Consider the following 12859-nt stretch of genomic DNA (forward strand, 5'->3'; position numbering starts at 1 on the left):
GGACCAGAGCGAATGATTTCAAGTTGCGACAGGGGAGATTCAGGCTGGACAATAGGAAGTATTACTTCTCAGAAAGGGTGGTCAGGCACTGGAATGGACTGCCCAGGGAGGAGGTGGAGTCACTGACCCTGGGGGTGTTCAAGGAAAGACTGGATGTTGAGTTGAGAGACATGATTTAGTGGGAGCTGTTGGTAATAGGTGAACGGTTGGACTGGATGATCTTTTGGGTCTCTTCTAACCTTGGTGATTCTATGATTCTATGAGGGGTAATAGTTATGAAGAGTGGGGTACCTCAGCCTGTCTATCTTCAGTGCTAAATACCATGTCCATGTTGTAAATAAACAAGCTGCTACACTTCTGATGCATCTTTATTACCCTCGGTGACAAGAATAAAAATATTACCTCTAGAAGTCACCAATTGCTTCCAAGAAGAGAATCCAAGTGCATACCTGTAAGAAATGAATATTATTTTTCCTAATTTGAGAAGTGGCACCACTATACCTACAGACCACATCCACACCCACAGATTTGATGCTTCCCAAACAGACAATTTTTCAGAATTTAATTGCCAGTTTCCAATCAGCCTCATCATTTCCAAGCACGTTGTATCACACGTATAACTTATGTTTTTGATTTTAATACATCGTTTTCTGTCCAGTTCTGAGAGGGCAAAACATTTTCCATGGGGAATATGCTACTGTATTTTCTGAAGATCCAGAATTACTTGCTTCAAGAATATAAAAATTATTTGGGAAAAAGCACTATATTCACTTGAATACTTACAGTAAGTTTTCCACTATTTATCACAATTTAATTTTAATTTGGCATTTTTGTTAACAGCTTGCCCTGCTGATACTGGCTTGATACCCATTGTACAATGCCAAAAATCCACTTATTTCATCAGTAGGGGCTTGCTTTTATTTTGTCCTGTTGCTGGACTAGGAATGAAAGATTCTATGTCCATCGGTTTTTTCATCTATCAGCAGAACTACAGAGATACAGTAGAGGTAGGGCAAAGGTAGAAGAATAATTATTGAAGAGTCCTTGGGAAGGAAAAACAATAAAAGTAATGTGAACTGAGAGTTTGTTTCTGTTAACTACTTCCAATAACCCCCAGTTCACAATAACCCAGAATATCAGTATTGTACCAGTATCAGGGCTGTATTTGGATGGTTTCATTCTTCTACTGGAATTTCTAGAGGCAAACACTTGCTGTAGCACTAAAAACTACTTTAAAGTCACTAGTTAAAATTTTGGCTGGTAAAAATAAGCATTGATTAACTTCTCCCAAATTATCTCTGAAGGAGAAAAAATTACAAAGGAAAGGGCATGCCCTGCAACACACAGGAAAGAAAAAGGGCTAGAAATTTTTAGCTTGCACAGAAGGAAGTAGAATAACTGTATGTGGTCTAACATTCTACTTCACACCAGCCAGTCAATGTAAGGGGTTGTCAGCATAAATGAGTTCATCAGCTTGTCCGTTACACCAGCCCACAGCTCCAGCTAGAACTCCCTCTTCTCACACCCTCATCCTGCTTTTCACTTCTGCCGTCACAGACTTGATTTTCCCTTTCATGGATTTCTGCTTGAAAAAGCATTGCTGCCTCAATTGTCTATTTTCTGCCTGTATTGAAGAAAATCCTTTAGTTCAATTTTTAGTTCAATTTGTAGCCACATCCTGTCTCTGCCTCCCCCTCTTTCTGTTCCTAAATATAAGGCTTATGCAATTTGATGTGACATGACAAAATAACACATTTGCACCGGCAGAAACTTTCTCTCCACAGCAGTAATTAAAGGGAGTAGATAAAACATCACTGAAATCGGTGTTTATTTAGCCTGGAAATAAAAGACCTAAAGAGGACTGGAGGGATGTTCAAATGTCAAGAACATGGCATCACTGATGAGTGCCTTCTCTTACATGCTTCCCTGCTGTGAAAGGGTACGGGAGCTCAAACAATGCAATCTATTTTAAAAGGGATAAAAAAGGAGATTTCTGTAGACTACATTTGTAACTTGTGAAAATCATTTCATGTATTTTTGGTTTATAAATAGTACCAAGATACATTTATGGATTCACCTATGACAAGGTCACTAAATTAAACCTCAAAGCTCAGGCTCTCAGACTAAACAGAAGGCAGACCTCATTGACTACAGTGAAAACTGGGAGTTTAACATCTTAGATTTTGTGTATAGATACTGCAGAAAGACAAGTACTCACCTTCACCTGCAAGATAGATCTTTATTAATTATCAAGGACAAGAACTCAGAAATGGCAGCTCAGCACACCAAATACAATGACTTCAGCAGGATTCACACAACTAATTAAGAATGCAAATCTTACAAAATGATATACTATAATTGATGTTGTTGTATGGATACTTGACAGCAATAGAAGGCAACACTGGTTGAAAAGCAACATTTGGAAGCTAAGGATTAACTTTTTATTTTAGAAGGACACTTGAGGTCACTTTTGTCCCTGTGAAAAACTCACAGAAAAGTCTGGTAGATGTTCTACAGGCCACTGGATTTAACAGACACAGTACGCTTTAAAGTGATGCTTCCTGCTTCCAGGAGGATCTCCCTTCTTTCCTTGTTTACATGAAGCTATAATTTTAAATCCATCTGTGACTGGCACTACCACTCTGCTTAAAACTGGCAAGCCACATTTTGAGCAGGCTCATCTCCATCCCAACACAGATGGCATCAAGAATAAGGCGGGCCAGAAAAATCAGTTTGCGTATTATGCTTCAGTTTTTATGGATCAGATTACCATTCAAAGCCATCAAAATGGCAATCCATATGTGATGTGTCTGCCATTGGAACTGAAGTAATACATTACCATGACCTCCGACGCAGCTGGTAACAAATAGCCTGATGAGCCGTTAACTAAATTTTGATATTAAAAAAGCAAAATTATTTTCCTTTCCAGCAACACACTGACAAACTGATCAAGGAAATGTCCTTAATAAACCAAAAACAAAGAGACTACCTTCATCCCTGAAGAACTGCATAGGCAAGGTTCTTGTCAGAAAATAGTTTAGCATCCATGTTAATAATTCTCTTAATAACTAAGCCCAGAGCAGATGTTGGCTATGTAATTAGTTCTAACCTTTCTGTTCTGCAAGTCAGTAAATTCTTACAGATTTTTTTTTGGGGGGGAGAAAGCAGGGTGAGAACTTTGCATTTTTTCTTTGGTACAAGTATAGCAACTGTGTTAAAGAATAAAGCAATGCTGAAACCAAGTCGAAAGAATGACATTGTTTCCAGTCTCCCTGCAGTAACCCACCAGACAATTCCTGGATTCCCTTCACTACATGGGTCATTTCCCAGATGCTCCAGAAGCCATTCTTCCACATTTGGAGGATTTAAAGCAGGCAAGTCTGCTACTGCAAGAAGCTTGAAACAAAAACATTTTAAACGCCTCCTGTTATGTTACCATATCACCCAAAACTCAAATAACGGGTAGAGCCATCACCCAGCATAATTATTTTTCCACTCAAGTTTTATCACCCCTCTGATATCCCAACAAGAATTTTCTGGCTAAGACACTATACCAATTCTTCAGGTGTTCACCCTCAGTCAAATACAATACAAACAGAAACAGCACATTCCCTGCACCACACTCAAATTACTAATCCATCTGTAAACCTGATGAACCTCTCAAAATATTGTTTGCTTTGGTATCTTCACTGACAATTTGAAATTAGGATTCATATACTGCCTTTGTCAGCCCAGCTAGAGGGTAAAGAGGAGTATTCCTAACCATAAAATGTGGTCTGGAAATAATTCTTGCAAACATGTACAGTCATAACTAATCTGCATCAACTTCATTTTCACCTTTTTCCCCTACATGGGGTAAATGGACTCCTAATGATTTCCATAAAACCAAAGGAAAAAACATATCACAGCATTCAGAGCAAAAGAACATTGATTATCTTCACAGGTTAGGTCTGCTGAAGTCCAACAGTAAGCAAGACCTGCAGAGAAGAATCAGTTTCCATCATTTGATTTTCCCCAACTCACTACTTAAAGTACCATCAATAAGAAGAGCAGAGAAGTCCATCTACAACACAAATTTCACATTATCAGCACGTAAGATTTCACTTTCACCTAACTAGTAACATTAAAAGTGAATTCACAGTCTTGAGATGAATAACTGCTTTCAGTAATCTACTCAAAACATTTTTAATAAGTATACATTACAAAAGGAACACAGAGCAATTCCAAAGCACTCAGTGGAACCAAACTTTTGTTGTTTCCCATTAAGAGTTTCTGCACATAAGAAATAATTTAACTCATTTAAGAACTATAGTCTCCAGTACTCAGAACATTAGAGAAAAAAAAAAAAAAAAAAGCAATTTCACAGAGAACTACATATTTGTAACAGCACAACACTGCTTTGGAAAGTGCATTCATCAATATTGCAATACTCTAGCATCCTCTGAGTAAAACTGAAGAGCTACTACTGGGTTATCTGGCCTTCCATTCCCATAGTGCTGCAGTCCCCTCTCAAAATGCTCAAGTACTTCTGAAGGAAGGGGCACAGGAACAAGTTACCCAATACCCTACTTGCATGACCAACCTGCTGTTAGGAATTGCTTCCAGAAGGTTGCAAAGAACTAGAATTATCTTCCCTGACAGTTATTATTTTAATTGAAAACAAGCAATTCACAACAAAGATAATGTAAAACATTCAAACAGCATCAGAGAATTTTCCCTTTCATACTATTTTTAAACATTTTAACAGCATGCCATATTGCTTTAGAGATGCACCTCACTGTAAGTTCAATGACTCACATTTAGCCCTAACAGGAGAATTCAGGACTCCCTCCCACCATGAACCTTTATAAATTCTGATTAACTGCATCAGCTTCCATCACGGATGAACATTTGACCCTGTATGAGAGAATCTTGTTTTATCAAATACTTGAGTGCACAGTGAGCAAAGTGAACCAAGTAGACTAGTTCTCTAAAATCAACACTAATTCCATAAAGGAATTAGAAGTTGATGCAAGTTTGTTGAAGTAAAGAGAAGGGATTTTAACATGCATCTAAAGACAAACAGCTCAAATCATGTGCTACTTCAACAAAGATGCAAAAAGCAACTTGAAAGCAAAGTTCTGGAAGATACCAGCAACAGCAAAACCTGAATCAATCTACATGCCTTCCTTCCTGAACTGCATATACAGAATTTGGATCAAAGTGACTTTTAGCCTTTGGGAAAACAAAACAAAACACAAAAAAACAATCATTTCAATTAATATATTAACTTGGCCACAATGGCTGACAACAGCTTGGGATACTGAATTTAGGTACAAACTGGAAATGCTGGTTCCAAGACTAAAAGCATTAAAATCTGCACTTGATTTACGACCACAGGAGATACTCAGTTTGTATCTAAAGTCTATAATGCACATATCTTTATGCTCAGTCCTCATCTCAAGTCATGAGGCATCAACAAACTCCAATCTTTGCAAGGGTCTCAAAGAGCTGGGGGTGAAGTAACCAGTTGTACCAGCTCACACAGTCTTCCCTCAATCCGTCTGCTCCTTTTCCTATTGCCTCCCTGTAGTCTGGGGGCAACTTATAAAAAAAGTCTAAAATTTATTTTCTGCAGGAATAATCATCTGAAACACTGATTATACTAAAATAAAAGCACCTGGTAAGGCTGCATGAAACTCAGTCTTGCCACATCAAGATGTGCACAGAAATTTCTGATAGGAAATGCTGGAGAGTAGATTCAAATTCAGTTAAAAAACAATCATGAGACAACTGAAGCTTTCTGGTTTCAGTGAAAGAGCTGAACACTGGCAAGTACTTCATAGCATTGCTTTCATCCACTTGAATTTTATTTTCTAAAGAGCAGATAGGACCTCTGATATATCTGATCAGTCCTGAAGAAAACACCTATTATTTAGCAGCATTAATTAACTGATCATAGATATATCTGCAGTTAGTTATCCCAGTAGGACATTTATGATGCCCTTTCACAAGTATATTGTCCTTTGCTGTTAACATGCAGCTAATATAATAGCCAAAGAGCAACCCAATTAACTTCTCCATGGTCTGAAATTTAAACCAGCAATTAATTCTATAATTCACTTAGCAGAACATCAGACACCTCTGTTGAGAAAGCAGAGCAAATCTATTCAAAGTACACCCAATTTAGTTTTGAGAACACAAACTAATAGCAGTTCCTGCATATCATTAGTGATAAACATTACTCAGAGCTCAACTTGAATTTCTGCCTCAGAAATATAGGAGTCTTTAAAAGAATTTAAGCCCATGTCAGATAACTCCCCTTCACACTGTGAGAAGTGTATAAAGGAGAACTGATGTGTGAATTACATTCCTAACATGTTTACTAGCTGGTGTAAGTTGGCTAAAGCCAATAATCCCCAACTTGCTCTGCTATTTATACCAGCTACAGACCCAGTGGTTTCTCTGCATCTCAGAAACCAAAGTCAAACTGCACTCATTTTTATGCATGATATTGATAATATTCCTGGATAGTCAAATACTAATGTGAAGAGCTGTAGACTGGAACAATGTTTGCATGGTACTGTTTACAATGGAATATAACCAAGGTTAGAGCTTAATTTTAAAAGTAAATGAAGTGTCCTCCTAAAACAACATTGGAGAACACATGAGCTTGCTTGTCATTTATTAGCACACATTCATCAAGCAAAACTCACAGCCCATGTTCATTGGTATCTAGGACTGAATAGGACATTCTTGCATAGCTGTTCAGTTAGTTATTTATCATAAGATCAAACAAAAAATAGAATACCGCACTGCAATTTCATAAAATCATAATATAATAAGCATAATTTTGTTGCATGGAACCAGTTTTTTTTTGTTTTTTTTTTTAATCACACCAAAAGCAACACACCAGAAATTTTCAACAAAAAGTGATGGGTAGGAGAAAGGAAGAGGATTACATGTCTGTCTGTGACGTAAAAATGCAGAATTCTGATCTAAAGACCAATAAAATCAATGCAAGTTGGCAGTGGCAGAAAGAGAGCTCAGAAACCTGAGGCAAAATAGCATTTAGGTACCTTAAGCTTTATACCTCAGCTGTCCTTGAAAGTTCCAACTTCTGAACAACAAAAATACTACTCCTCATGTGCATTTTATTCTGCAGCATTTGACTTTGTTTAAACCTGTGTGGGTGGGCAGTCAAAAACTGAGGAAGCCACAAATACATTGTTTTCAATCAGGTTACCAACGATCCTTAGCCAAACAACCAGGCCCACTAACTTGCAGCACATGGCTGTCTCTGCACACTGCAGCTCCACTTCCCATAGTGGCCAGAACAGCCAGACTTTGAGCAGAATCAACATCCTCATTTCTTTCTGAGGCACCGCATACTGGTCAGCTTTAGTTGAGAGAAACACTTCCATAACAGTCCTACAAGACTCTCGTTTGAGATGAAAGAGTTAATATCTGTGACCCAAATATGGAGACCCATTTTAAACTTGCTGAAAATTGCTTTTTAATCCCAGCTCTCGAGGATTTCCTTTGAAACCATCTGCCATGCACGCTCAGTACTCGTTTCCCATGTATATGCAGGATTACTATAATATGGATTCTTTCATGTAACTTAATACATCAGTACATAATAAAATTAGTTGAATGTTGCCTTTAAAAAAATAATTACATTTTTATACCAGAAAGTGCCTGTAGAAGTCAAAATCAGTGATAAATTCACAGAAAACCAGTGACCCATACTTATTTACTGCAGCATTTACATTACAACTCTTGTTTATGTAGTCAGTCTGACACTGCACGAGATTCAAACAGTTCTGAGTCACTGAACTAGTGTAACTTCTGTACATGCTTTAAATTAAGCTCAGGTATTTTCCAGGATATGAATGATTTAAGCATGCACTTTCCCAATTACAATTTATTTTCTAGACTGGAAGAAAGAATTAACCACATGATAATTAAAGATTGGAGAAGACTTCTAAGTATCCTTAAATCTGCAGTATTTTCTAATTGCTTATGATGAACTTTCGTGCTGCTGTAATTTTCTAGTACCAATACTGACAAGTGATACTTCAGGTCACATTCATACCCACATTATATTAAAAAGACAAACAAACAAACAACAACCAGTTACTTGAGCAGCTATCTAAAACAGAAAACAAAGAAATAGCAGCTTAGCAGAATAACCACAGCTAGAGTGAATGAAAAAGCAAGCGGTCAGCAAGATACCCTATAATTCATTTCTTGGATCAGTCTATGAAGTCAAAATTCAAAGTCCCAACAAGAACAGAGCATTTTTCATATGGAATACTTTTTAAAAAGTGATTATTTGCCTGCAAATGCTCCTGGAGTGGGAAATGAGGCAAGTGATTTGCATGGTTTCCGTGGTGTAAGATGACACTAACATTTCAGGAGACAGACAGGCCCATAAACTTCAAGAGTATTGCTTTTCATGGTGAACAGTCACTTAATACCTATGTTTCATTAGATATTTCACTAATACCTAATGAAAATGAATGGCAAGACAGAATTCCACAGTAAAACATTTCCCACCTAAGCAAAGATTGCTCTCCATACACTTGGATGCATTTTTTTCCTGCATATGAGCAACCAACAGTAGAAGTTATTAACATACAAGAGATCTACTTATGCAGATGTTGGGAGAACGCAGAAAGAAAAATAAGCAATTCATTTTGTTTCAGATGTTGGAGCATCATCCTGCAGACATGTTACTTTTAATACAAAGCAGCTCCTAAAATGAGTGAGGGGGTGAGGACAGAACCAAAGCTCAATCACTGGGTTATTTCAGTATTTACATTTTAATGGGCTTCCTGCATTATTCTGTCCTTATAATTTTCCTTCACTACTAATTATATGAAATTTGTCTCAAGCAACAGTGGGAAGAACCTCAATATGTTTAAGATGGCTGCTTGCAGGTATTTCGAGATGACGTGTTACACTGTCATTTACTTCTGCAAATGGGTATAAACACAGAGCAATTCACAAGATCCTATGGCCCTACTTGGAACGAAACTATGAAAAGCTGCATCAGCCTATATGGCTAATGGCTGGCAGAAGCCTGTAACAGTGCTGCAGCACATGCAGAAAGATTGGTGCTAATAAAAACAAACAACAACAAAAATAAACACATACTAATACTAAATCACCTTTCTCTGTGTAAGGGAGAGACTAAGTGAAGTCCACAGGCCATTCTGGGACCTTACAGCACTTCATTTTCTTTCCATTTACTTAAACCTAATCAACAATGTTGAGGAGTTGGAAAGGCATCAGGGATGTGAGTGATGCCAATGCTGTGGCTGTAGAATATAAAATACAGCTAACTGATGCATGCTTAGCTCTTGTCCTCTTCACATACCGTAGACACAGAAAAACCCAGAAATAAGTGTCTCACAAATGTACGTAGCGAAACCTGCAGCCAAGGCTTCAGACAAGGGCAGAAGTTCAGTGTGTGAAGTCATTTAGTGAGCAGAGCTGTTAATGACAGCATCCAAGTGCTCTGATACTATAGCACAGGAACCTAACAATCAACTTACTTAACAGAATGATTCAGAAAAGTTTGCATGAGGGACATGTGAAAGTTCTGATGCTGTATAAATCCTTTGATTTTATGAACTGAGGATTTGGCTTCACACAGTCCATTTTAAATTACCATTGCGGGCCAGAGTCTACAGTCATATATATAGGCAAGTTTGGAATCAACCCAAAATTTCTTTTTCCATACCTGTAATGACCATATAAAAGCACAGGCTTCAAGTTGCACCAATTACAACATCACCTATGCAAACAAATTTAATTAGCATTACACTATCCAATTTACAGGAGTCAAACTCTGAAGACAATGCTGAAGTGAGATGCTGCCATGAACAAGGCTGCAAGTTGGTTATTTCCTATTAGTGTCCAGATGTTTGGGCCTTTTATGTATTCCCATCTTGACTGTGTATGACAAAGAAATGTAGTAAAACTGGCAAGACCAAGGCAATAATCACTTCTCTGTACCTTAGTGAAAAACAGTGTTTAAGACGCATTCTCAAAATTGCCCTGCTGTAATGGATAGGTGTGCCTGCTGCAAAGACCTCAATTTAAAAATTACTGTTTGAGTGTTTCCATAAAGCATTTTTCTTTTTTGACATTGAGTGAACGTGGTCTATTACAACACTCAAGGCACTCTGACATGGTGAAGAATTGATCTATGAGCTAATATGCTAGAAAAGATTAGTCATTATATGAACAAGCTCTAAGAAGTTATCCAGACTTGAAATGAGAGGAAAAAACAAAAACACAAAGAAACAATACAGGCTGGACTTAGTGTTATCACTACAAAGTCAAAGTAAATAAAACTAACTGGTACTTACTGATGCATCATCTGCAAGAACTTAACAGCCTAAAGGTCTTATCTCCTACCCAAAACTTCACTGAATCTGATCTGCAGAGAATTGGGTCAAAACACAGTTATTATGACAAAACACATTCTAGCACATACTTTGCTCCAGTGTAATTGAATGAGGGGAGAGAAACAATCATACCTGTTAGCCACGATGTGGTGAACAAAGTGCTTTGCAAGAGGCATATCATCAATGTGGATCAATTCAACTGGTTCATTCAATTTGTTGTCACTGGAATCAGTGACAGAACAAAAGCTAGCCAGGTCTCTGAAAGATGGCATTCCTAAAACCACCACCACAGCAGTGTTACTCTCTTTACTGATTAAACCTACAACCTAAATAATTCAATTTATTTTAATTACTGGTGTCTTAGCCTCTTCCTCCTCTACTCCCCCCCTCCAAAAGAGATATTGCAGACAGAAACAAAGAGCTTAGATAACTATACTTACCATAATAACTTCAATTTGGAGGATAAGGAAGAAACCTTCTCTCCTCACTCCACTATTTAGGGATCCTGCTCACATAAAAACAAGTGGTATGTCATGATGTTTTAACTTCTTCACCTTCTGGGGATAACATGCTGTGGAGCTATTTTAAGAACACAGCTCATTCACAAAGGTCTCCAATTCTGTCTTCAGAGACAGAGATGATTTTCTTACTGCTTCAAAATCTGCTGGCATGACATTAGCTTCAGAGGGAGTTCGTTTGTTGTTCTGACATCAAAATGGAGCAAGAGCAGCTGCCAGGAGAGTGATAAAAGGAAACATTGGTGACAAAGAGCAGCAGGGTCATTTCTGGTGCAAAAGAAAAGAGAACAGAACTGTAGAACTGTCAATTTCTCAAAAAAAAAAAAAAATAAATAAAATAATAATAATAATAATAAAAATCTACAGCGGATTAAAGATCACTCCTCTTCCACCTACAACTGGTGTCCAGCAGCAAGAAGGGAAACAAGACAGAAAAAACAATAAACAATCAGACCTGCATCTTTAAATAGCAAATTATTATATACTGACTTTAAGCACCTGAGCACTTCCAGTTAAAGCCAAGATCATGTTCAAGCTCTGTGACTGAGCAAAGGATTCAGTTACTCCTACAGAAAAATGAAATGGCAGGAAAACACAAGAGGGTATGGAGTTCAGTGCTTTGGAGCTGGCAGCCTTTGGGAGGAATTCAAGCCCCAGCACTAAATCGTGACTACCATACTTGTATATTCTGCATACTGTACAAACCTGGAACAAAGCTGTCACTACAATATGACCACAGCAAGAACTAAGCTGCAAGAGCCATGAATGGGGCTGATCGGCCACTGCTGCTTGGAAGATGAAGGTGATGCTCATTTTGATCAACACACCTTTCTAATTGACTAACCTATGTTAGGTCATCCGCTTGTTTTGATTACTTGATTTTTTCCCCCCAGCCTCTTAATTATTATGTGTTACCTAGACCAAGGATTTGTTCCCCATTTGACAACGCAAGCAGGACTTTGTTACCTTCTAGATAAAGGCAAGGACTTCATAAAGTAAGGCAAACCTAACCAAAGTCACAACAAAATATTCTTTTCCCCACTGTGCCTTATTAATGCATTGTTTTCTGTTTTATAAAACCTTTTATAAAACTCTTTAAAGATGAAAATTTTGGAGAATTATTTTTCAAAGGAAGAGACTAATAGACGACAAATTCTAAAGCTATAAATGCCTTGCATATATTAATTATCCCTTTGTATGTTAGAACCATAATTAGTTTACAGCAAAATATGACTAGCCAAAACCCATTAAATTCCCAGGCACTAACACTGTTGATGATGCTTTATGGTTTCAGTAGTAGGATTTATGAATAAAATATTAACAGTGCTGCAGAATGCTGAGGAATGCATCTGCAGAGTTGTACACTGAGGTACGTGTGGGCTTGCCAAACACCCACACAATAAATCATCAATAGCGCAGCTCAGAGAACCCCTTTTGTGCATCACGGAAATCTATGCAAGCATTTAATTATGCTTTGTTCTCTTCAATATTACTTTTCCTGCATTGAATTGTCACAAGAAAAAAAAAACTGCACACACATGCTGAAGGACGTTTATGTACAATATTGGGCCATGAAATCAAGAAGTACCTTTCTATCATTTAAAGGCCTAGTTTCATAGCTAGTTCCCATGGCACACAAAAAAACCTACCAAAACCTACATCTGAATCTGGATTATAGCACTTTATTCGGAGCAATGCCATCTTTCATGGAGAACGTTAAGGTTAACACACTGTTGGGGAACATCAAAGAAATAGAACAGGGATGATTACACATTGTCTTCTACCACTTAGCCTTATGCAGAGTGCTGTCAAAAAGATTATACCTCTGCAAGACAAGTGGCAAATTCAAGGGGAGAGTAAATCTCCCAAGAGTCAAAAGGAAATACTGAACTTGATACAGTAGGTTTTCAGAAAGAGACAAGGCTGTCCTCTGTGCTTCCA

General features: G+C 37.7%; 1 protein-coding gene across 4 annotated transcripts in view; it reads right to left on the minus strand.

The window, feature by feature from the left end:
• LYRM9 (LYR motif containing 9) overlaps window positions 1-12859 on the minus strand; it is a 30258-nt gene that overhangs the window by 15322 nt on the left and 2077 nt on the right. The window contains exons 2-3 of one of the 4 annotated variants that reach the window (XM_072353689.1): window positions 10841-11130; window positions 403-449 (exon numbers count right to left, since the gene is read on the minus strand). The exons of 1 other annotated variant lie outside the window; for it this stretch is intronic. Coding sequence is in view for 1 of the 3 variants with exons in the window: in XM_072353688.1 (XP_072209789.1) it covers window positions 10841-10843 (3 nt within the window). In the remaining 2 variants the exon portion in view is untranslated. The remainder of the gene's footprint in view (window positions 1-402; window positions 450-10840; window positions 11131-12859) is intronic. 2 more of the 4 variants (XM_072353692.1, XM_072353688.1) reach the window with 2 other exon arrangements.

This window comes from Excalfactoria chinensis, chromosome 19, assembly GCF_039878825.1.
Source record: "Excalfactoria chinensis isolate bCotChi1 chromosome 19, bCotChi1.hap2, whole genome shotgun sequence".
Classification (NCBI taxonomy): domain Eukaryota; kingdom Metazoa; phylum Chordata; class Aves; order Galliformes; family Phasianidae; genus Excalfactoria; species Excalfactoria chinensis.